The 25460-nt window shown below is 44.9% G+C and overlaps 1 protein-coding gene across 2 annotated transcripts in view; it reads left to right on the top strand.

Moving 5' to 3' along the window:
- PRPF18 (pre-mRNA processing factor 18) overlaps positions 1-25460 on the top strand; it is a 155914-nt gene that overhangs the window by 81190 nt on the left and 49264 nt on the right. For both annotated transcript variants that reach the window (XM_085652952.1, XM_085652951.1), the window contains one exon: positions 8976-9116. In XM_085652952.1, coding sequence (XP_085509078.1) covers positions 8976-9116 — 141 coding nt within the window. The remainder of the gene's footprint in view (positions 1-8975; positions 9117-25460) is intronic.

Here is a 25460-nt window from a genome sequence, read left to right as displayed (position 1 = left end):
CACAGATGAAACATACAAACTGTAATACTAAAAGCTGTGTGTACATGGTAAAATGTTCTTGCAACCTCCTCTATATAGGAATGACAGAGCCATGAGGATGAGAGTGAACGAACACAGAAGTAATATACGGTGCAAGAAAAACACCACTAAAATGAGCAGACACTACATCGAAACAGGACATACACTAGATCAAATGACCTGGACTGTCAGAGTCCAATCCATCATGGTCTAATAGGACACTATTTCAAAAAGAACAAAGATGGGTCTACCGCCTATGGACAAATACCCATGGTCTAAACGACGAAATACCGTGGATTGAGGTAGTCTAGCCTAATGACCACCTCACCATCAACCCCTTCTCATCCCAATTCTGCAAACAAAGTTACCATAATGATGTGTAAACTATAGAGACACACAAAACACACATATGTCGTTTTTCCAGAATACAGGCCTCCTCAAACACTCCGTCTGAGGATAAAACCATGTATGTTGAATATTAGAAATGGGGCTTGACTATTCACATATGGTGACAGATAACATATCACGATATCACTCCAAGATGGTGCCCATGGTCAAACAATCGACCTGCAAACTACACCACTCAAAGATGGCGCCCGTACCTTATAAACCTATCTGCTTCGATCTACTAGTAAGTCTTTACTACCTGCTCCACCAACCATCACACTTAGAAAAATAAAGAATTCATTATAGGACACTCGCTGTTAACAATAGCTTGATAACAATAAGTATCAAGAACTATGTTTACTCAAACACCCCATTAAAAGATGGCTCCCACGCATCACGTCACACACTCTCCCATTAACATGTAATTAACTCACTGATTGACAACACACCTCCGCTGTATACGGGATAGGGGCCAACCTTCCCATTACCGGCGGAGACTGGGAGAGGCACGCAGGTGGATCGGCCCTGCTACTACGTGAGAACCTTCCCGAGTGCCCTCACTGATCTCATGAGGTCCTGACTCTAATATTAAGGGGTGAGAAACATGATGTATTTTGTAAAAAAAAAGTAAAAAACAAGACAACAGTGTCTAGAGGTTTGCCATCAACGGTGGGGCCTATTTTGTGGTATTATCTACCTAGACAGCTATGGTTCATAAACTTATCTTAAGAATTAGCCTTTTCATAGTCACATCAACCTTGCTACTTTACCTAGGGGTACTGTATAAACGACAGAGTAGACGTATGGATAAAGAACTACACTGGCACAATCTAATCATTGATCTTATACCTATTTATGTATGTCTGTCATTATGCTGAGAAAAATAATTGTAATTATTCACATCACTGTTATTATACATGCACTTATGCCAACCTATACTACTCACGCTAAGGGTAATGCACACCAGGCCCTCCAATGGATGACCCAGCCAACCTATAATGACAATATTAACACTACTATATTTTTGTCCTACACTTTTTCTCTTTTCAGAAACGCTACTCCCTTCTACAAACTTGGTGGCACTGGTTAGTTCAGGTCGCCACTGATACTAAAATTGGCCTTCCTTTGGTCCTGAAGAAGCGCTTTGGATCTCCTTCTGAGGCCACATACAGCGCAAAACATGTTGACCGTTATATATGTCCATTAGGGATATATACCCAGCTACAGAGGGACATAATATCCCCTAGAGCAGCACTACACACTTTGTTTTAACAATGACAGAGGGATCACCATAATAAATAGTGCCCACTCTCCCTCCAGTCATTTTTTAACACAACACTTAAGACTTCACTGCCACTTACACCCACGCACCCAAACGGCTTCTCATCAAAAGATCTCCGATAAAGAGACCCTTCGGGGGACCCGTAGGGCATTGCAGCGCCGGCCCGACGAGGAGCAAAGCCCAAATGATGAAGCATGACATCCTTCGGGGTGTGTGAGGGCATTATGATGAGGACACACTGTCCGCCACAGATAGAGTAGCACACGACAAAAGTTTCTTCCTCTTTCATATTCTACAAGGAACAGTGACTCCCTTTGTGTACTATGGTCTTCAGGGCTGGCTTGGCCGACTGAGTTTTTGGAATCCCAAGCAACAGCCTCGCAACGCAATTCTGCGCGCTTTGGAGCTTCCTTGTCGTTGTGTGTTAACTGCCCCAGGCCTGCACAGCCCCACCCACTCATCCCAATGTTATTCCAAGGCTCCAGGGGGCTGATTTTATAAGCTATACAGCCTATACCATTATGTAGACTACAGCATTAGGTCAGTCTTGAAGAAGCTTAATGTTTTGAAAAAAGCCATGTTTTCAGTTTTTTGCGAAAGTAGGATCAGATGACTGCTGTTGCAATTCCAGTGCGGATTTATTGCGCATTTTTGTAGCGCGTACGGTAAACAGACACCCTCCCTTTCTAACCGAGGCAAATTTTGGAACTACAATAAGATTTGCTGTAGTTGATCTAGGAGACCATGAAGGGCAGTACGGTTGGATCAAGTCGTGGATATAGGCAGGTCCTGTCTTATAAAAAGCTTATGCGTAATCATGAGTGCTTTGAATTGTGTTTTTCTCTGGCAGTCAATAAAGAACCCTCAATTCTCAATTCAGTTCTCTGTTTCAGTGATGAAACTGACCTTTGGGGAGACCTAGGTCCAGAGAATCGGCATAATCGCAGTGATGAGTGCATGGACAATGGTTTTGCATTTGTCTATGGGAAGGCTGTCCAGAATTCTTTTGCTAGCATGCATAAGCTGGAAACAGCAGCCTGAAACAGCTGAGATTTGAGGAATGAAGGACAGATTAGTGGCAAATTTCACTCCTAGATTTTTAACCACCAAGGAGGGTGACGGAAGATTGTTCAATTCAGAAGGCCTCTCGGAGACCAAGGAGAGTTGGTAGAATAAACAAGCATTAACAAAGCCAATAGGTCTCAGCAACCCGAGCTCTATTGGCGTTGCTAATGTCTTTGTGACAACTCCCGATCGCCACTCTCAAGAGTGTCGCAGAGGCCAATAACAATCTGACAGAATTGGTGGGAGAGGTGGGGCATTGCAAGGGTTCACTCTCCCAAGTGGACTCACCATGCTGACAGCTCTACCGGTGCAGTAGTGGAAATCAGCACCATAATAACTAGTGAAGCAAACACAAGGCAGCAGCACATTTAAGAAGATCAGAGGACGTATGAGGAGCACAGTGATGATTCCGAAATGTCAAGCTAATAGAAATAGAAGGTGTTAAGGAGCGACCCTCTTTGCTGTATGCAAATATTGTGCCTTTCTTTAGGAGCTGTAGTGGTAAAGAGTGTCCACCCGATGTGAAGAGGGAGGAATTTCACTTTTATCCCTAGCCCCACTCGCTTTTCACACTTGCTTTAAGAAAAAGTTCTCCATTTCTGCAAATTTCCTAATACAAGGAATGCAATATTTATTCTACATGTATTATATTTAAAAATTATCATTGTCTTCTGAATTGTCCATTTTATATCATATACTTTGAGAAAGTCGTAGCATTTCCACCCATATTGCATCCTTTTAAGTGCTACGGAGGGAACAGCAGTCTCTGTGAAAACACCGACCAGCAATGATGGGAAAAGCTGTGACAGAGAGGGGGTGATTGGTGCACGGGGCATGAGGAGCAGCAGCGTTTGTGGCGAGATAAGAACAGGATTTAAAGCCCTGTTTACAGAACAGAGCAACGGAGCTCAGAACGAGTGGGGGGAAAAACGAGCACTCGTGTAAAGTGCTCCAAATAAAAGAAACATTTGTTCCGAAAACATTTGCTAAAATGGGAGCTGAGGATGGATAGTAGTAATTGGTTCCTGCTCTTGGTGAGGGCTAGGATCAGCAAGAGGCATGGCACATGCATGCAATTGACAAATTGGGAGAAAGAATCGGAGAGCGACGATGGAGCCAGCAAATAAGAAGCTTATGAGCAACTGAAGCCCACAAAGTATATACAACATGCCTCTTTGAGACAGCGCATGCCGAGAACTAAGCCGAGACCTAAAATTGAGAATCTGTGTTTTATTAGAGCTTACTTAAGGCAGCTGCCCTTCATCTACTTGCCATCTGCAGAAAGACCAGCTATGTTGGAATCCTGGCATTAAATTATGTTTATAAGTGAGAGAATTAGCTGAGTATCGTCTGCATAAGAGATCATTTTAAGTCAAAAGGACTGGACCAACATAGCTAGCGGCACCATTTGAGCATTGAAAAGAGTGAGGCTCAATGAAGAACCACATGGAACCATGTATTTAAGACTGGTCGCAGACAAAGAGAAGTGGGAAGACTATCTTTGAATGGTTGGAGAGATGGGAGTATAACCATTTGAGTGCAAGGCCACAGACACTCAAAAAGACACCCATCTCTTAGGATTTGTCTTCAGAAAAACAAAAGTGACAACATGGCCACCATGGTAATGTGAACCCGGGATTGTCCCCCCTCAAGCCTCCAGACATTCTGGCCAAAGAGCGACATAACCTTCAGTTTGTGGGCCAAATCTGCTGCACCAGCTCTACCGCATCCTGCCTCCCAAACGCCAAATAAAGCCCTAGGTTTGTAAGATGCATCTACGAGACAGGGGTGACTCTTGGTTTGTTTTTTAAATTTATTTGCTAATAAGAGTCATTACCATTAGCAGTGGAAGCCTTAAAGTAATTGGGTTGATAAATATGAAGAGGGCTGGAAGGGCAAGGTAGGGAGGTGAGGTAGGAGGTAGCTGCAGGTATACCTTTTTTCGGGTAGTGAAGAACGGAGACGAGATGTGAGATGGGAAAGTGATGGAGAGCTGGGAAATACAAAGGGGGATTGAGAAGAATGATAGAAAAGAGCAAGAGGATTTCAGCATTCCCCAGAGTCTGGAATATGTTATTTTTAGGTCTTGGGGCTTCTTTTTAAAGAAATTCAATTTTACCTCCTGTTTCTTTTGTATTTGGTCGTATTTGGCTTGTGGTATGAAGGTATTTTGTTGTACAACACTCCTGTATTGTAAATACTGGAATACTGGCGTTTGCATCAAAAAGAATTTTAAATAAGTGAGAGGTGGGCTCTGGGCTCAATGAAGCGACTACATGGAACGAGGGTGACAGGTGAGAAAAGGAGAGATAAAAAGAGAGATGGGAAGGAGAAAAACGAGCTAGGAGTGAGGATTTGAAATTGTTGATCAAAGGTCAGAGAGGTGCTACACCTCGGACCATAAAATTCACACCTCAGAAAATGACTAAACAGATATTTCATCATTAGCACACCTCTTCTGTAGTCCTCTGCCTATGGACTCTGTAGGGCATATAAGAGGTCTGTTTTCAAAAGAGTCCCACCCGCATCCTCCGATGTCCAGAGTTTGAGCATGATAGAGATGTTTTTCACACCTCTACGTTTTAGCAACTGTGAGAAAATGGGGTTCTGTTGCAGTAGCCCCCACCTTTTGCCTGGCTTTTGATGCAACTTTGACTGTTGAGTACTGGGTCCCTGCTGTCCAGGTTCCCAGTACCAGTGTTCTTTCCCTAAAACGGGTCCACGGTTGGCCCTTCGGGCCCCCTGCATGTCCCTAGTAAAAGGTACATGGGTACCCAGGGCATTGGGACTGAAGAGGGTCCATTAGGGACCCCTCACCAATGCCATGCAGACTGCCACTGCAGCATGCATGGTCTGGTGCAGACAAAACAACAAAGTCGACATGGCTTACTGCCCCTGCAGTACTAGGGTCTGTTCCTTAATATTGTAAGTGCCTAGGAAGCCATAGAGAGTACATGGGCTTGGAACTTAACAACTTGAGTTCCCTAGCAGCATGATGGCCTCACTGAAATCAGGCGTATCTGGTACCTAATAACTCCTTGTAATAAATCCACACTGATGCCAGTGTGAGATTTATTAAACCATGTACTCAGAGGGCACCTTAGAGGTGCCCCCTGAAAACCTACCGCCCCTGGTGTGGTCACTGACTGGCTTTAGGCTGCCTGCCACACACAGACATGTTTCTAGACCTCTGGGTGGAGAGCCTCTGCTCTCTGGGACCAAAAACAATGCACATCCTGGGAAGAGTTAGCACACCTCCTCCCCCAGGGTGGCCCCAGTGCTCAAAGGGGAAGCTTCAGAGACCTGCTGCCTTTGAGACGTGACCCCCAGCCTTTGCAGCTAGCAGCAGATGGCAGCCCCTGGTTTATACCCCCACTTTAGGCGGGAAAAAACGCTGGAAATCCTAGAAAGACTAAGAACTGTACCCCCCTTTGCCAACCCCTACCTCTCAGGTGGAGGAGGTGAGGCTAAGCACACTTTTCAACCTCCTCCATCTTGAAGATGAGGAGACTCCACCAATCAGGCCTAGGAATACGCCCCCTTCCACAGGAGGATGGCATAATAGAGGGTGTAGTCACCCCAGGTGAGGTGCCCATTGGCCCTATCTGCTACCCCCTTAAATCCCCCCCTCAAATCTAGTATTTAGGAGGCTCCCTCAGACCTTGAAGCTAGATTCCTGCATCGGACGAAGAAGACACAGTGCAGCAAAGCCTGAAGACAACTACTGATTTGGCCACAGCTCTACCGGCCTATCTCCAGCTTTAAAGGCCCTGCGAAGAAGATAACGCCTGTCCTGTGGTCAGCGACCACCAGAACCACGAGGAAGAATGCCTGCTCTTCAAAGAAGACAAGATCTCCGAGGACAGTGGCCCTGTCCAGAAGAATTCAACTACAAGGACTCTGGATCTGGCTGGAACCGCAACTCCTGCCCACTCTGCACCCGACGTACACGGCCCTAGTATGAGTGGCTTACCTGTCCAGTGAAATCTCCCCAGCAATCCTCAATTCCAGCATTGGCTGACCTCTCCTGACCTCCACAACAGCGCCTACTCTGTAAATCCAGAGGCACCCCCTGACCAGCTCAGGTAAGAAGACTCAGACGTCGAAAGTCACTCCTGCACCTGAAGCCCCTCGACCTTGGTGAGCTGAACCAATGGTGCCCCTACGACCCTCTACATCTCTACTTGCCTCTGCTGTCGTTGGTCTCCCCCTGCAACCTCCGGTGCGACGCCAGCAGCCTGTTTATCAAAAGCAGAATCCTCACTGAAAAGCATTGGGTGCCCGACGTTGAAATTGCACCCTGCAACCAGTCCCTGTTCAGCTGATGGTGTCTGTTTGGTGCTGCTTTGTGCTCCCGTGCTGGTCAAAACCCCCAAAGCTTGGCCCCTGCAAACTGATCTTACTTGCAAGCTGTGTGGTTTCGAGCACCCCCAGTCTCCATTGAAATGCATTGGGCTGAACTCTGATTTTGACCTCTGCGCCTGGCCGCCTCTGTGCCACTGGGGTTGCAGTTTTGGTACTCACCTGACCCTTGCCCCTTGCTGACCTTTAGTCCAAAAGACTTGAACTGTAAGTTGCGTACTTACCTGTTTAACCGAATTATTGTGTTCCTCCATAGGATAACATTGAACTGCACTGTCGACTTTTTAAAGTGAGAAATATTTTAAAATAATTAATAACGTACTTACCTTATTGAGAAGATCTTAGTATTAAAATACAGTATAAACAAAATTGGTGTGGATCTCCTTTTTGAGTAGTGTCTATTATTGGTCAGTGTTCTGCAAAAAATGTCCTGCACTCCTCCGTCTTAGGCCTAAGGCTGCTCGCCCACACTTTCACTAATATAGCACTTTGAGTTTTACATTGAGCCCTGTACACTTTTGGGAAACCCCTGAACTCTGAGCACGATATAACCACCTAGTGGCATCCCATATACAGAGCCAGCTTCCTACAGCAACCTGAATCCGTAAGGGAGAGGTAGAGAGGCCAAGATGTTTATGGAATTGAGGAAAGGAGAGCTCGAATCTGTCTCACTCAGCTTCTTAGAGGTCATCTGATTGTTAGAATACTGAAGGGCACAGGCACCAAAAAGCTTCCTAGTACGAAGACATTCTGCGGAAGGCCTCCACTATCCGGGCACACCCACATGAGAACCTAGATGCAACAGGATTCCCTGAAATCTGAAGATTGAGGGGCAGATCAGCGTTTCTAAGAAAAGTGAAGAAAGAAGAGGACCTTTGGAATGAGCGTTTTGTATACAGACTTTCTGAACAGTGACTGGTTGAGCTATAAGGGTACAAGAGAGCTACTTGTGTCAAGACCATAAAACACCCGAAGGGTGATATGATACAGTTCCATTTAAAATAGACCCTTCGTTTTACCACCAGCCAGTGTGAATCTCTCCCTCCCCGAACAGTGATGTTTTTCCCCAAGTATGCAGGCTGGGTTAACTGCAGAGTTCTATGCCCTTTGAAGGGGTGGCAGAAAATAACATGGAATACCTTTGTATGCTCATTACAGCAGCCTATCTCATATTGAACACACACCCAGCAGCTAACAGGGCTTTGTTAAGAAATAAATACGTTTTTTCTGCAGAATCTCTTAGAGTTTAAAGGAGCTGATGGTGTGCGTTCGGTCCCACCCACTGTATGGTATATTGCTGTGGGAATATTTAGATGAGGCGGAATATGCTGGAAGAAGTATCAATCGAAATAATGAATTAGTTGTCATAGGTAACACTTTTCCGAACATTTGCCCTTCTAGGATCCCTCGTTGACCTGCCTCCTGCACTCTACAGCGAATCGTTGTATTCTTTGGTATATTGTGTTACGTTATTGACTCTATCTGTTTGCTTCTGGCCTCCCTGGAACTCCGGAAACTAGAGGGGATTTTTGCGGGCGCGGGCGACACTTTTTATGCAGTCTTAGGCACGTTCCTCATAAGCAACGTTGTCGACATAACCAAAATAATTTGTACTTTTGAAGGAAGTTTAGTTACGTCTGAAGCAAGATGAAAATTTAAATGTGAAATCCTGACTAAACTATGTGAGATGTAGCATTCTTTAGTTTTCAAGCACAAAGAAGTCATGGTTTATTATACTACCTTGTTGCATTTCTGCAAGTGCATTGTTGTTTCGGATCGTAAAGCATCGTTATACTTCTGTAATATGAAAAGGCCACCAGGTGGCGGTGCCGTATTAACATTCCTTCCCTGTACAATGTAGTTTCTTCTTGGAGTGTGGGCTAAAGACCTAAACAGCAGAGAAGATTACGTGAAACGCAGTGTACAAGGGAAACTTGCCAGCGCCACGCAGAAACAGACCGAGTCCTACCTGAGACCGCTGTTCCGAAAACTTCGCAAAAGGGTAAGGGCTTCTTTCCGGTTTAGTTTTAAAAAGCTGTTTTCCTCTCACAGAGCATAGGGTTGATTGTGTTCTATATTTTTTTCAGAGAAATAACACGAAAAGAGAGAGCAACGTCAATTTGTTAAATATTTTACATTGGTTGTAATTTATGTACCTGAAGACAACACCAGTACCTTTATATTTTTTTTTATTCTTTCCGCTAAAATAGCCATGCTATAACAAAAATTGACATAAAATGCAAATATAATTTCACTTTAAAAATAAAAATACACATTAAACGTACAGTTTATAATAGCAGTTATTAAAAGTGAACCTTTCCAGCTTGGACTATCAACAGCCCTTAACGTGACAGTGCTGAAAATGAAAGGCGGCCCTTGTTTGTAAGGATGCTTTGTGTACGTACACTTCTGCTGAAGAAAGGAGGAGCGTCTGCTTGAGATTCACTAGGCCGAACCCAGAAATGTCTCTTGTTTTCAACTGTGCTGTAAAAAGGTATACAACTGTTGCAAAAATGATCCTGTCCTAAAGAAGAGGGACATCTCTGCGTTCCTGTCATTATTTATCTTAAAAAGCCTAAACAATAGCTGCAACATTCTCCTACACTTCACATCTGCAGTTGAGCAAAATAAATAAATATGTACCACTTTTTCTAGGCCCTCCGGAGTGCATTTTCAAAACCCTTCTGCATTGCCCTGCAGTTCCCTTGCTGTTTATATGTGTATAGCAAAAGTGTGCCTAACCTAAAGCCAGTACAATGCTCGACTAGGTTCTGAGGTTATCTCGCTGTGTAGGTTTTAAATCCTAGGCTGTCTTTAGAAAGAAGTGTCATAACAGAAGTGCCCCCCCTCCCCTCCCCCCTTTTGCGTTTTGATGTAGATGGTGTAGTTTATGGTGCCAGTCTATCCTTGATGGGGCCGGCAAGTAGGTTAATGTACAAGGTAGGAGTTTTCTCAGAGTTCACGCTGCCCAATATTTACTCTACCTAGTCAAGCTACTTGCACTGCCTCGGATTTGCCAGATCAATTGCAGCTGAGAGAGCCTTTCTGTTTGTGCCCTGATGAAGGATGACCATAAGCCTGATCAACAGCTTGAGAGCACACAAAACAATATGGTCAGAAATGCTGTTTAAACCTAATTCAAGCCTCAGTGCAGTTAGAGGGGTACCCCTGCACAGTCTCTGAAGGGATCGTAAGTATCTGTTTTCCTGCCTTTGAATTTTAGAGGCTTTGATATAGCCCCAGATTTCTGCCCCTTAAATAGTGACTGCTACCACTTTGGCTTTGTAGATATGTAGGAAAGCACTCAGTCAGTTGCCTTCTAATTTCTGCTTCCATTTCAGCACTGCTCCCGTGGTTTGCTTGTCAACTGCTTTAGGGTTTTTGGGGACCCAGGACAACCCATGATCTTGCTTTATGTATATACACTTGAGAGGGCGATAACACTGCTTACACGGAAAAGCAGTCAGGCTACCACAGGTGTTGGCTTCTGGAAGCACACAGTATAATCCTGCAAGATGTTTGTCTCTCCGCAGCTTGGTAGCCAGTACATCACAGTATTGCCACTCACTTGAATGAGGTGAACTCATAATCTGTGGAAGATAAGAATGATGACACCTGCTATTATAAGGTCAGGGAGAAGTCAATTAAAAACAGATATATTTGAAAAGAGCTATAGTTCTTGACAAAAATATATTTTTATTGATATTTTAGTAATATCCTCAAAGCATGCATGGCAACATCATCCAGTATAACCATAGGTATCCCCACAGGATGACCAGAGTTGCCAAGCAGGACACCATATCAAGTGTCTCCATAATATATATCACAGCATGCCTCAAGAACTGCTTAAAATACAATGTTGAAGAAATAACTCCTCCTCCTCCTCCTCCCAGGTTCCTGCTCAGTACAGTCTCATTTCTAAGAACAGCAGACAACACCATGTATCCTCATCATACAGTGGGACCTCTATATCTGATCAGGCCCCTCGTCCTTCACGGTCTCCTTTGCCGTAGAGGCAGCGGGGTCGGCATCATCAAGGTAATGGATAATGGCATTCCATGCCTGCAGGTCATCCGCTAGTTTATCATCTTGCCGTACTAGTTTCATATGTACTTCCTCTGCCCCAGCCCATTCCGTCATGTCTCGCTGCCAGTCTGCAGTCAGAGAGGGATTCGGGCTCAGCCATCGGATGGCTATACGTCACTTGGCTACAGTCAGTTTAAGCAGGTCAAATTTCCTACTGAGTTTTTTGTTTTTCTTTGCAGGCCCCAACCCCAATAAGCATTGCTTCAGATCCCTAGGTATCGTCCATCGTTTAGCGCTAGGTAAGTGTCCCAGTATCTCGTCCCACTAGCAAACAATCTGTGGGCAATTCCATACAACGTAGAAGAAGTCTGCCATTGCATATCTGCACCGTGTGCATCTCTCACTCGCGGAATGGTATATAGTGTGCAGGTGTCTGGGAGATAGATGTGTGATATGCACTATATTATTCTGTGTAAGTTAAAACCGTGTGTTGGAAGAGACCCCCTGCACTAAACTATGAACCGCACCCCACTCTTCACTTGTGATCAGGAGCTCTCTAGACCGCTGCCACGTTGCCTCACTTTAAGGTGGGCCCTGGGCCTGTCTGTTCCCAGGGCATGGTATATATGGGGCTGAGATTCCGACCGCCTGCCAGCGTCACCAGTGCGACAAGTGTCTGCATAGTTTCCGGGGCATCTGGAAATCCCGGCCAGATTTCTTGAGCTGTGGCCACCATTTTGGCATATTGGAGGAATTGACCTGTGTCCAGCCCAAATGTCTTAGCCACCTCTTTTATAGTAACAAATCGGCCCGATGGGTACAAGTCCCCCAAAATAATACAGCCCTCCTCCCGCTGCAGGCCATGGACATGGATCGCTCAATTTGTAAAAAGGGCCGGATTTTCCAAATGTCCAGCTCCAGAGCATAGGACACCCTGTGGATAACTACTCGCACTACCCTCCCAGATTCTACACACCACCCTCAACATGTGTGGCAGTGTCCTAGGTGTTCTATTACTCTGCAGCAGTAGGGCCCCTAGGTCTTCCCTTCCTATGGAGCTAGCCAGTAGATTTTTCTCCCAATTGGGCTTGTCATCGACCCAGTGCATGGCACGCTGTAGATGTGCTACAAGATAATACATTTCGAGGTCAGGTACTTCCATAGCACCTCTATCCCAGCACAGCTGCAGTGCGATGAGCCCAATCTGGCATCTTTCCCATCCCATAAGTCTACCAGGAACTTGTCCAGTTCCCGAAAGACACTGTGAGGTATCTCGTACATGGTGCCCTGCCACCTATAAAGGCACCGGGGCAGCACCACCATCTTAATTAGGGCAATCTATCCCATTAAGGAGACCCTAAGAGAACTATAGAATGTAATGGACAGCCTAAGATTAGCAATCACCCATCCCCTATTTGAAGTATGGCACTGTTGGACTCCATGTGCCACATGCATGCCAAGGTAATGTACACTGTCCGTTCTCCAGGGCAGCCCGAGTCAGGAAGGCAAACTGCCTCCACCCCCCTTAGGTGGCCCAGCGGAAACTATACTGATTTAGACTGATTAACATGCAGTCCAGAGAGCTCCCCGAATTCCTTCATCATGTTCACCAGGATCAGGGCCAAGACATTTGGCTGATGCAAATAAATCTTTGTGTAATTCGCATAGAGTGACACGACATGGGTCTTCTGAACCACCCCTATACCCTAGCCATGCAATACATGTCTTAGCCTGCACGCCACTGGTTCCACAGCCAGGCCAAATAACAAGGGGGAAAGAGGACACCACTGCAAAGTGCCGTGCTGCAACTTGATCACCTCCACCACCATGAACCTCATACACATGCGCGCCAATGATTTAGCAAATAACAGTTTGATCCTGGCAACAAATTTGGTACCTAACCTTATTTTTTCCAGCAGGTGCCATATATACTCCCAGCTAACCGAATCAAACGCGTTTCTATGTCTAGGAAAGCAAGAGCATATTAATCCTCTTCCAGACACAGTGCATGAAAGATATGCGCCAACCGTCGCAGGTTGCGGAGCGTGTTTCTACGGGGGTTAAATCCCGATTGGTCAGGGTGGACCAATTTAGGGAAGTAGCTACATACTAGCTTAGCTAGTATGTGGCCAAGTGTCTTATTGTTCACATTTGTAATGACAGAGCGCCATAAGAGACTGCGTCGAGAGGGTCCTAATCTGGTTTGGGTATTATTGCTGCTAGCACTTCGCGCATGAATGTAGGGAACACACCACTCTCTAGAGCTTCTTGATAGATCAACAATAGCTTGTCGGCCATAGTTATTGAAAGAGCTTCAAAGAGTTCAGCAGGTAGACCATCTCCTCCTGGGGCCTGAGCTGTCTTAAGAGAGCTGATGGTTTTCAATAATTCCTGTTTGGTTAATGGCCCTTCTAGCTCCACCTGATCAGCTCCTCCAGCCGCGATAGCGGCAGAAAACCTAGGTAGGCTGACCCTGCGCTATCTGAGATTGAGCCATCTGAGACGGGTGATGTGTACACCTCTGTGAGGTGGACCCTCAGGATCTCATTAATGGCCAGTTGCGTACGAACCTTTCGTTCCAATAATGCCTGATTGCCAATATATGTTCTGTGTAACATTCTTGTTAAATCATCTGGCCAATAACCTGCCAGCTTTGTCTCCCTCCGCATGCAGCCACTCTCTATAAGACAGGCGTACATGCTTTTCCGGGCGCTCCCATGAGGAAAGAACCTGTTGTTTAGTATCCCCACACTCTGGATGCAGGGTCGGATTATGCGGTAGCAACCTTTCCAAGGCAGCTAGTTTGTCTTCCTGTATCTTCAGGTCCCTTTCTAATATTTGTCGGATACCCGTAGAGTTTGCCATGCCCAACATGCGAAGCACCACCTTCATGGCATCCCACTCTGTCACCCTGGGCTGGGTGATCTCCCAATTTATAGTAAAATAATCAGTTAGGATGTACGTGATCACGCTCCTAAAGACCGGGTCAGTAAGGTATTCCTCCCGCATGCGCCACAATGGGATCCATGGCACTCTCCTTGTTAGAGAGTAAGTCATAAGTAAGGGCGAGTGGTCTGAGATATATCTGGCGAAGTAGGTCGTCTCTGTCACTCTTTGGGCGATTTCCCCTAGTGTTAGGAAGTAGTCTAATTTAAAGGAGCTATGGATACTAGGAGCAATGCCAAACACGTCCGTGAACACGTTGATCAGTCCTGTCCCAGTGTAGTTTAAAGTGGATTCAACACCTTTTATGGCGTTCAGGTGTTATGAACAGCAGAGAGTAAATTGACAAAATGAGGGCAGTTTATAAGTTAAAAAGGGAACAGTTCATGTGAAAGGCACATCTTTCTATGGTAAAATAGCAAAAGATTTCCCCAATGCATCAAAGTGTGTTGGTGAAAGAACAATTGGCAAAAATGGAACGTTTAATGATGTATGATCAGAAAAAAGTGATATTCCACTGCAGTTCACATGCTGTTGTACTGCCAAAAGATACTCAAAATCAGGATAGAACACACAGCAGGGGAAATTTACTCTGAGAACCAAACTCCTATTATGCATGATAACATCAAACCGTGGAAGAATAGAAGCCAAGCCTGGTTTAACAAAACCCAGGAAGTTAATAGGTGCATAACAACGAATGTCCCCAAGTATTTGTACAGCCATATTTAGGAGAGAAGGGGGTTAATTAAAAACACAGTAGTATTAAGGTCCGCACAATTTATTAGGGCATGTGTCATGAATAAGTTCATACCATCCTTGGAATTAAGCTTTAAACAACGAGTGTAATGAAACTTGAAAGAGTTTGGTAGATTGTGTCTGGTAGCAACCAGGTGTTGTAAGGGTTTTCAGCTGAGCATAAAGTCTGAATGTTGAACTGAGAGTAGAGTGTAGACAGTCTCTTTTCAGGCTAACAACTTTTAGCATACTGTGAAGTTTCATTTGAAGTGATTCCCATGGAAGAGATGACAAATCATGCCTGAGTATTTTTAGAGCTGAAGAGATGATTTTACACAGAGAATATATATAGCTGTATTGGTTAAGGGCTTCATACTGTTGTGTATTAAACAAAAGGTACTGTAGAGAGTTTCGTTATCAAGCTTCTGAATACACAATGCAGCTTCTGTTGTGTTTTTTTTTTTTTTTTTTTTTTTGGACTAGGCAGCTCTTAGGTGTAATACTGCATACATTAGAAGTGGAAAATGATCATGTCTGTTCTTCGCAGGTGCTGGACCTAGAAAAAAATCTGTTGGTTCTATCTCAAGCAGCATTTGCATAGGAAGTTTAAATTAGGCTTTGATTTTATCCTTTTTTTCTGCTGAATGGCCCCTATGAGTCACCGGTGCCTTCTGGACTGACGAACTCACTGCTGAGTCCGAATCAGAACTACTAATCAAACTTCCCTCACTTGATAACAGGGAGTCCGTTTCGTCGTTAAGGGAGAAAAAACACACCCCATCCGGGGTACCGGGAATCCCCCTATCTTGTATTAACATGTGAACCTGTCCCGTGGCCCCCGCATCGCCAGACACAGCAGAGACCAGAGGAAGTATTTTTTCAGGTCTGGTCAGTTTGTTATTCCGTTTGTTATTCAGTAAACTCTCTGCCCCCCCCAACACCCCCCCCCCCCCCAGTGGCGCCTGCAGCTTGATTGAGATTAGCGCCATTATCATCATTCATCCTGCTTTCAGTCAAAATAATCCCCCCGCTGGGAGACTTGCCTTTTTCCATGCTCTATATGTCCTGAACATCGATTTTTGGCGCCACAGAGACAACGCTCGAACTGCCTTGAATCTCGTCTTGCATCTCGCCGGGGAATGCCTGCAGCTCTGCTTCCGCTCGTTGCCCAGCAACCGCTCTCAATCACTGCCGTCTCCGCTGCCTCCGTGGAAAAGGATTCCTGTAAGGTAGGCTGCCGTAGAACAAGTTCCCTGGGGTCCTTCGATTTACCCCCATCTAGGCCAGCGCTTACTGGTGCCGACTTGCGGGTAGCTCCGTTGATATTTTTCCCGGTGCCGGTCACCGCGGATCCACCGCTGCCATTGCCCTGCAGATCGTCAGGCTTTTTGGTGATGCCTCTCCGCGGCTGTGTTGAGCCGCGCTGAATAGGGGCCAAAGCTGCCGGGTCTCTCAGTGACTCCTTGCTGCCACCATTCTCTTGCTGCTCCTTCTGGTGATTAGCAGCTTTCAGCTGTTTGGGCGCCCTAGGTGCCATGCTGACCTTGCCTCTAAGCCGCTGAAACCACCGAAGAAGCTGGCCAGGCCGATAGTGCTCCAAAGTTGCTGTTTTCTGCGGCAACCACCGGAGTGAACAGAAATCACGGGTCCATGCCGCTATCCGGTAATTTATTAGATAAGGGATCTCCAGCATTTCAGAATTCCTTATGGCATAATCCGAGCTTGGGAAGAAGGAGGGAAAACTGCGACCTCTCGCTGCAATCAGTCAGCGGCCATCTTGCCTTAAAAGGATAAAATCAAAATCAAAGCCCCCTCTTAGTCCATTAGACGTTGGGGCGAACAGGAAACTTTGCTGGGAATATTCTGCGACCTCGCATCTCTATTAGGAGGGTACGGTAGTTGACTCACAGCTGGTCCAGGACAATCTAAGTAGTCCACCTCACTTGGTCTTTTGTGTACTACCCTGAAGCAAATGCAAGGCGAAGCCAGGTCGGAGAGCCGGATAGCTAAACAGGCAGTGAAAAAAAATCCAGAGTTCTATGAGGAAAATGAACAAATTTTATGACGAGATGGCTGACCGGGTGGCTCACGTTGAGGAAAGAACGGGAAGGTTCAAAGACGGTCAGTAGATGGCATTCATTCAAGGAGGCACAGGAGAAGATGGCAGAGGATGTCCAATGGAAATTGGAGGATTTTGAGAATCGTCAGACGAAATAACATAAGACTTTTGGGGGTTGCGGAAGGGGTCGAAGGGCAGGATGTTAGGTCATTTGTTATTAATCTGTTTAAGGGGACTTTTCCTGAGTTGACAGCCTGGGGGTGGGAGAGTGAAGTCCAGAGAGCACACCGCTTTCCATTGACTCAATCCTATGGGGCATCTCAGGCTGTAAGACCTCGGGCAATTCTTGTCTATGTCGGTAATTTTCTTCTCAGGCAGGAGATTATGGAGAGGGCAAAACCAGAGGCTAGACGTACGTTTGACGGGGTTACTTTCTTTGCTCGCCCGGACTTCTGCCATGCCACTGTAGAAAGAAGGTGGAGGCTTAGGCAGCTGATTACGCACATCCAGAGCCTAGGACATGAGGCTTATGTGTTATATCCGGCAAGGCTCAAGATCATTGTTACAATGTTTTTTTCTGAACTTAAGGCCCAACAGTATCTAGCAGAATTAAAGGAGCAGAAGGGAGGATGGGGGGTCTCTCTTTGTTTTCCTGGTCTTGGTTTTTTTTGTAGTCTCGGGAGATATGATCCAGCGAGAGGGGATTCCCCTAGGAATAAGTGGTTTTAAGGGACACAAAGGGTGGAAGCTTTGGGGGGGGGGGGGGGTTGCGACTGCTGCAGTCTAAGCTGTCACACATTGGTCATGAGTGACCTATTTGCCTGTAGGGGGGGCTTGGGGCGTAGTTTTATCTGGGGGCTGGGGGTGAGATGGGGGCTCACACAGTATAGCACAGCACCAAGTCTGAGATGGTTGAGCAGTAATGAGGTGTATTAGTAAAAGAACAAAACATTCCTCACAAGAGATGAAGAAAGTACGAAGTTACATACTGGTTATCTGGATGGGACAGGTATACGACGTATTGTAATGAATATAAGGATTGTTTCTCTTAACGTGTGTGGGCTGAATGACCATCTGAAAAGACAGCGTGTTGCGGCCACCCTGAGATTAATGCGGTTGGATTTTGTTTGTCTTCAGGAGACACATGTAGAAGGGACAAGGGGTTATTTACTGGAACAGCTGGGTTTTTTCTTGCTTGCACATTCGAATCGGGGGACTAAGACCAGGGGGGTGGTAATTTTGTCGAAAAGAAGGGACGTTAAGGTTATAAGAAAGAAGATCAATGGGGTAGATGGGTCCTGGTGGAATGTATAATAAACGATTAAGCGGTTACTATAGGTTCGGTATACGGATCCACCGAGGATGATCCAGATTGTTTTGAATTCGTAGACTCAGAATTGGCTTCCTGGCCCGAGCCGGTCATCTTGGGCGGTGATTTTAATATAAACTGAGTTGGGGGTCTGGGCATGGAGTATGGGCAGCGCTATGGTGGGCGACAGAAAAAAACATGTCAAGCGGTTCTTAATTTGGCACATCATAACTCCTTAGTCGATGCATGGGCACGGTTGAATCCACTAGGCAATGGAATTACCTATTATTCTGCTCCTCAAAGTCTGTGTCAGCTTGGACTATTTCTTTATATCGAACTCTCTATTGTCAAAAAGTCAGATAGAGAAGTTCCCTGGTATGGAAGAGGTGTGGCGCAGCAGCCAGGACAACTGACGCCGGAACCCGGGGCTCATGGTTCGATCCCCGGTGCCGGCAGCAGATCAGCCCAGCACCATGTGACTCTGGGCAATAGCTTGCTTAATCTTCCCGAGGGCCCCCAGCGCCTTGACACCTTCGGGTAATTGTTCGCGCTTTACAAATGCTGAACATTTACATATGGTCTCTGGCCATAACCCACTTGTTTTAACCTTAAAACTGACAGGCGGTGATAGGCGGGTACGAGCATGGACTTTTGAAAGGAGGCTGCTTAAGGACGATGGTTATCTTAATCATATGAACAGCTGGATATTAGCTTTTTGGGAGGTTAATCGCGGTAGTACTTCCTCAGGAGTAAGTTGGAACGCTTTTAAGGCTGGTATTCATGGCGAGACATTAAGTTATAGTCTGCACAGACAAAAACAAGAGGAGATTAGAGTTAATAAATTGGTTAAGGCAAAGGAAGAACTGATCCTGGCAATTCGGTCTGGCACCTCCCTGGATTCTGCACTTTTAAAAATCTTGTGTACTAAAGCACAGGTGAATGAGGGCTTTGCTATTAAGGCAGCTGCGACCTATTTAACCAAAAGGGAACAATGCCACGAATTGAGTGAGCGCGTGGGGCATATCCTCGCGGTCCGCACAAGACAGAGATCGGCTTCGGGAGAAATTAAAGAAATATCAGATGGTAAAGGAGGTACAGTTGACGTCGAGGGGGTCAGGGAGGTATTTAGACAGTTCTATGCCAAGTTATATAGCGAGGATCAGCCAGGGGACTCCTTAGATATCCAACGGTACCTTGGGGATGTTTCTGCCCCTCTGCTCTCTGAAGGAGACAGGGAGGCACTAGATGTACCTTTTGAATTCTGAGGAAATCTCCGCGGCACTTAACAGTCTCCCTTCAGGCAAGGCTGCGGGCCTGACCAGATCCCTCTTGAATTTTATAAAACATTCCAAGCTGCAATAAGTCTTGATCTGGTTGATACAATCTTTCAGGCCCAGCTAGGAAACTCTGTGCCAGAATCTTGGGCAGGTGCTAATATTGTTGTGATACCAAAAAAAGGTAAATGGCCTTTGGAACCAGGGTTGTATAGACCTATCACCCTTATGAACTCTGATGCCAAGATTTTTTCTAAGGCAATGGCTCTTAGGTTATGCAAGATTATAGGACAGTTGGTTAGTCCTACCCAGCATGGTTTTATTCCAGGGAGGGGTACCGCACAGCACGCCCACTAGGTTATTACCCTATTTGATGCTATGGAAGTCTCAGGAGACCCCATGGCGGTTATGTTTCTGGTTGCAGAAAAAGCATTCGATCGGGTCTCCTGGGACTCTGGACTCTCTAACCTGGTGTGGCATTTGGGAGGGGTTCATCAAGGCGATTCAGGCACTTTATCAAGCCCCTACAGCTCGGCTTAGAATCAACGGAGGGTATACCTCGGCAGTGCAGATTAAACGGGGCACTCGACAAGGGTGCCCATGTTCACCTTTGTTATTTGCGGTATATATGGACCCGTTGATCTGGAAGTAAATGATCAGATCCTTCCGATTAGGGTCCAGGGTCAAGTTTTTAAAACCCTGGTCTATGCGGACGACATCGCGGTAGTGACTCCCTCTCCTATTAGTGCCATCCTGGAAGTAGAAAGGGAGGCTGCGATATTTGGTCGAATTTCAGGCTATGCGTTAAATGGTCCTAAGACACAGATTGTTAAGAATAGCCAGGTGGTCTGCGACGATGCACGGGTAGTTAAATCTGCTGTGTACTTGGGGATTAGCATTTCAGCAAATCTGGATAGGATTGTGGATCAAAATATTGAACCTATAATGGCCAAAAGTAAGAAAGATCTCGATAGAATACACAACCTTCATCTTTCCTTGGTTGGGCGTTCTAATGTTGTATAAATGATAATCTTGCCTAAATTCCTTTACCTATTTAGGACCATCCCATTGATTTTCGAAGGCAAATGGTTTGTTGCAATTGAACACTTAATTAACAGATTTATCTGGGCGCAAGGGAAGACCAGGAGAGCCTTTCGTTTTATAACTCTCCCTAGGGACAGGGGAGGATGGGCGGTCCACAATTTTAAGTTGTATTATTGGGCAGCAGCCTTCCAGTACATGTGTGGGCTATTGGGGGGGGGGGGGGGGTACTTTAGACCCACAGGTCAAGATAAGTTCGACAAATATATATGCAATAATTATCGGCGAGAATGCAGAAAATTGTCTTCTGAAATATACTGACCCCAGCTACTTTAAAAGAACTAGATTTAAGACACTTATGGCAGCTTATAAAATCTGGGCGACATTCTGTAAAAAACTGGGGCTGGGTAGATTCAATGCCTATACTCTGATTGAAAGGAATCCTTCTCTCCCGGGAAATTTTTTCGCAGATACTGTTATGACTGATTGGGGGCGACGGGGGATTTGGAAATTGGGTGATCTAACGGTGTCCTTCAGTTCACTGGTGTCCAAGGGAGGTATGGAGTTGTCAGCAATAACTTTTTTAAGTATTTACAAGTTCGGAGTTATTTAATAACCAAACAGGGGGGTTCTGCCGGGTTTGGTAAAATTAGGGGGGGGGGGAGGCGACAGGAATTACATGTCCCCGGTGTGATAGTCCTGAGGCTGATATTATTCACGTTTTTGCATCATGTTCTCAACTGCACTCGCTACATAGAGCTATTGAATCTTTTCTGGGACAAGCTTTAGGAATTAACATTACCCTTACGCCAGTATGGATCATTCTTGGGGTAGGTGGGGGCAATGAGCAATACACTTTGCATTATTTTTTATTTATGGCTATGTCAGTCTTAAGTATCTGTGTGGCAGTAGCTTGGCTGGATAAGGTAGCCCCAACCTTCCATCAATGGTTGGCTAGATTGCTTTTGGTGTACAATTTGGAAAAAGGGATATATGATAGGAAGGGGAAAAAAAGTAGAATTCTTGGGAAACTCATCTGGAAACCTATTATGAGGTGGAAGGAGAATGTCTGAAAACAAATCTTCTCTGAATTTGTTTTTTTGCCTATTGTGATTAATGACTGATGACTGTTTTTTGTTGTTTTTGTTCTTTTCTCTGTACACCTCGGACAAGTGACTGTGCTATATGTAAAATTATTTGATTTATTGTTGTTCGGAAACAGAAAAACTCAATAAAAATTTTAAAAAAGGAAGTTTAAATTGGGCAATGTTGGACAAAGACCTAATTAATTGACATAGTTTACGCACAATATAGGTGTTCACGTTGACAGGACAATACCTAGAGCCATTTTACTGATTTGCTAATAGAGTTAGCAAATCCTTAAGAGGAAGCAAACTGTGGAGATTTAGTTTATTGTGTTGCAGCATTGACAAAATCTTAATCCCAAGGATGGAGGCTTGCACAGATTTAAGTGTCAGGAAATGTCTTGAGAAATTAAGAATTACCCTATTTATGCACCTAAGACTACAACAGTAGATCTCTGGATCTTGAAAATAAATAAATGCACTGAAATCATGACATCATTACATATCGACAGGCAATCTTTTCTTAAAAGATTTGAGAAGGTATTTGTTTTTTTTTCAACATCCCAGCATAAAAGTAGCATCTGGTGATTCTGGATAGGATTAACCTGTGTTGACACACTGGCGTTTGGATGCAAGTGCTGAAACGGTGGGGTTGCTGATGGGAACTGAGGTAACTGTTAATTTCTTAGCTTAGTTTACTGTTTCATAACAACGTAAATAACAATATTGGCTTATTTAAAGGCAGACAATTTTAAGCCACCGGAGAGCGAAAGGCTGAGTCAGTCATGCTGGAATTCAAGTCTGAGATTTGCTGGTTGCACTCGCACTGCTGAAGCAAGCACTGAGCTTCTTGCCATTGGATTGACAGTTGTGTAGAGATCATAATAGCAAGCAATAAGCACTGCGGATATTTTATTCGTACAGTAACACAAAGTTACCTATAGTGACAAGAAGGAGGTCAATGATAACCGCATGTCCTAAAACAGAAAGCAAAAGCTAAACAGCTAGAATGTTTGCTAGCACCTGAAATATGAGAGGCTTGTGTGCACTAGGTGGCTTGATCAGAAAGGCAAGTCAAACAATTCACAATTGGAACAGTGATCAACGAGCTTATCTAAATGATGTAGTAATGTTAGTGGTAATTTGCATAGTGATTGGAAGTGAAAATAGCAAATGTACACCTTGTCCCAGTAAGACTACCACAAGATCTCTAGGAAACCTCTGAATACCTTATCATGCAAGTGGAGTATTGTCACCTACAACTGAACTGTAACTTCAAGATGAAGCAACTGAGTAATGCAGGATGGTTGAACTTAAACTATATGCAGTCACAGCTTCTATAACTGTAATACCATGACTAGGTCAGGTATGCACTGAAGTTGCTACACTGGCTTCGATTAAGGGAGGATATCCATTTAAGATTGTCTATTCTATGTATAATGAAGTGCTACATGGCCACATCCTCATGCCTTTTCTTCATGGCGGCTATAACAGTCTTCTAGATTCTCGAGGTCAGCCATCAGCTCTCTGGCTTTGCATTTCTCTGCATATTTAAGTACACTCTTAAATTTCCATATAGCCCTGAAAAGTCACCTGTTCTATATAGTGTTTTACTGGAGCAAAAGGGAGGGAAAGACAATACAAACATAAAATAGTGGGATCACCGAAGAAGTAAACAGTTTGTGAAAGTTAAAACTAGCTCGGATATGTCCGTGGTACTATTTTATTCCTGAACCACTCGGCCAGGGATAAAAATGAGAAGGGTGGTGCTGAAAGGAGAAAGCTAGGATCTTTTCACCCCCCTCCTTACTGCAAAAGTGTTGACATGTTTCTACCAATTAGACTGCGCCCTCGGTGTTGGGTCACTCCGGCATTCATCAGGACTATCAGGATCCCAATCAAAATACCATCCAGTCCTAATTAAGGATGTTTCCGGGTAGTTCCCTTTTTGATCAGGGTTTGTAACTCACACTCTCGAGGAATCTGTAAAGAGGAGTCGCTCCATAAACCTCTCTCGCTAGACAATTCATCACCAGAGCATGCAAACCCTTCTCATTGTTGCACATAAGTATACCTCACTCATCACACGCATATAACCATTACACTGGGACCAATGTGGTTCTTCAATCAAACCTCCGTTTATTCTGGTTGGAAAGTTTGTCACGGATGATCCATGTTTACATTAAAATTCCAACTAAAGGTACCAGACCTCATATCCTAGCATATGTCTCTCCCATGTTTCGTAAGGACATACAATCACAAGGCCCCTGCCACTCACCAAGTTCCATTAGTCAGTAGACTTGAAATGGCGAGGGAGTAGTAGTGGCTCCCTGTAGTCATACACTACATAAAAAAAATCCACATGTTGAGTTAGTGTTGGGCGACTACTCATCTCTATGTCCTGAGTCACCTATCTGTAGATATGTAAGTAATTACCTATTGTCGTGAAGTCCTATTCCCTGACACTCTGCAGACCGTGGGAATCTAGGCAGCCCCCACCCTTTGTCAGCAGCAAATGTTTTGTGGAGGTTACTCCCTCCCTGCGAAAATCAGCACGGTGTGTGTGTCACACCATTGTGCGTAGTCGCGGAGTGGTAGCATGGTAAAAGCAAATTGCCTGTGTGGTAAGAGCAAGCCCACATTTGCACACAGCAGTATTTCCAATTATGGAAGACGTTCCCTAGTGCCTAAAAATTGCAGTGGGCACTGTTCAGGTTGCCCGTGTTCAAAATCTCATGTGCTTGTTGGGCTCCATGAGCCCAAAACCCTTCAACAGTTTCCACAGGTATAAGAAGGTTCGTACCCCCTGCCCGACTCATTACTTCATCACATCAAGGTGAGACCGCTGCCTGGCGTATGCCCTCCTCTTCGCTGTGAAGGTAGCAGGCTCTCAGCTTGGCGGCTCTGTTTAATGGAGAATGTTCAGGTGACGTGGCACGATGTTCCATCACGTGACCAGGACGTGCTGACGTCCATGTTCGCTTGTCTTTATGCCTAGGGAGTATTCCCATCGTGCCCTCGGAGAGTGACACAAGTTTTTTTCAATATGGTATAACTTTGTTGTTAAGTGAGCCACAAACATTGGAAATGGGGCGCATATGCGTTTTATTGTATTCCGTGATTCTATCTCTCATCAGTCCAGTGTTTCAATTACACGAGCGTCTGTTTTGTTTATTTATGCATTGTCTAAGTATGTGTCATGCACCTTCATGCTCACAGCAGGTGCATAAATTTGCAAATCATACAGGACCATATTGATAGGCGTACAGCATTCTTTAACATTACATATGCCGCTTGTCCTTAATTTGATTAAGCATAAGAGTATTAGTATAATCTACATTTGCATCTAGTAGATCAAATGAAAATTTCAAATGTTGAAACGCAGCTCCATATCCGGATATAGATACATTACTCCGCTACTGCATGAGGTACATATAGGAAAATATGTCACAAGGGGCACAGAGCTGATAATCAATGGATTCTCATTTCCCAGGGTGGCATACCCCTCTGTCATGTCACCCAATCGAATGCGGGATAAATAATCATGGCGCATCCCATCTCATTCATTATTTAGTAGGGTCCATGATTGTGTAATTTAACCACCCTCCTGGTGTGCCTACAATGGTGATACGTACATGCTTCATGTATATCCAGACTCCCCCCTTGAATTCCCTGAAATATCATCTGTTCAGGGAATTCCAAGGAATATCGTCATTGAGCCCCACCTCAAGACTGCGGTTTGAAGTCTTTTTGCAATTTGCGACAAGAACTGCCAGAATTTTTTTAGGTACATCAGAATGAGAGTTTTCTTTGAAGGAAAGGAGGATAGTAGAATATTGACGGGGGACACAACACTACGCCCAAAATCTAAATT

Source organism: Triturus cristatus, chromosome 4_1, assembly GCF_964204655.1.
Source record: "Triturus cristatus chromosome 4_1, aTriCri1.1, whole genome shotgun sequence".
In the NCBI taxonomy this organism is placed as follows: Eukaryota; Metazoa; Chordata; class Amphibia; order Caudata; family Salamandridae; genus Triturus; species Triturus cristatus.
The sequence above is the reverse complement of the archived record's forward strand: the minus strand, read 5'-3'. Positions and strand labels throughout refer to the sequence as shown.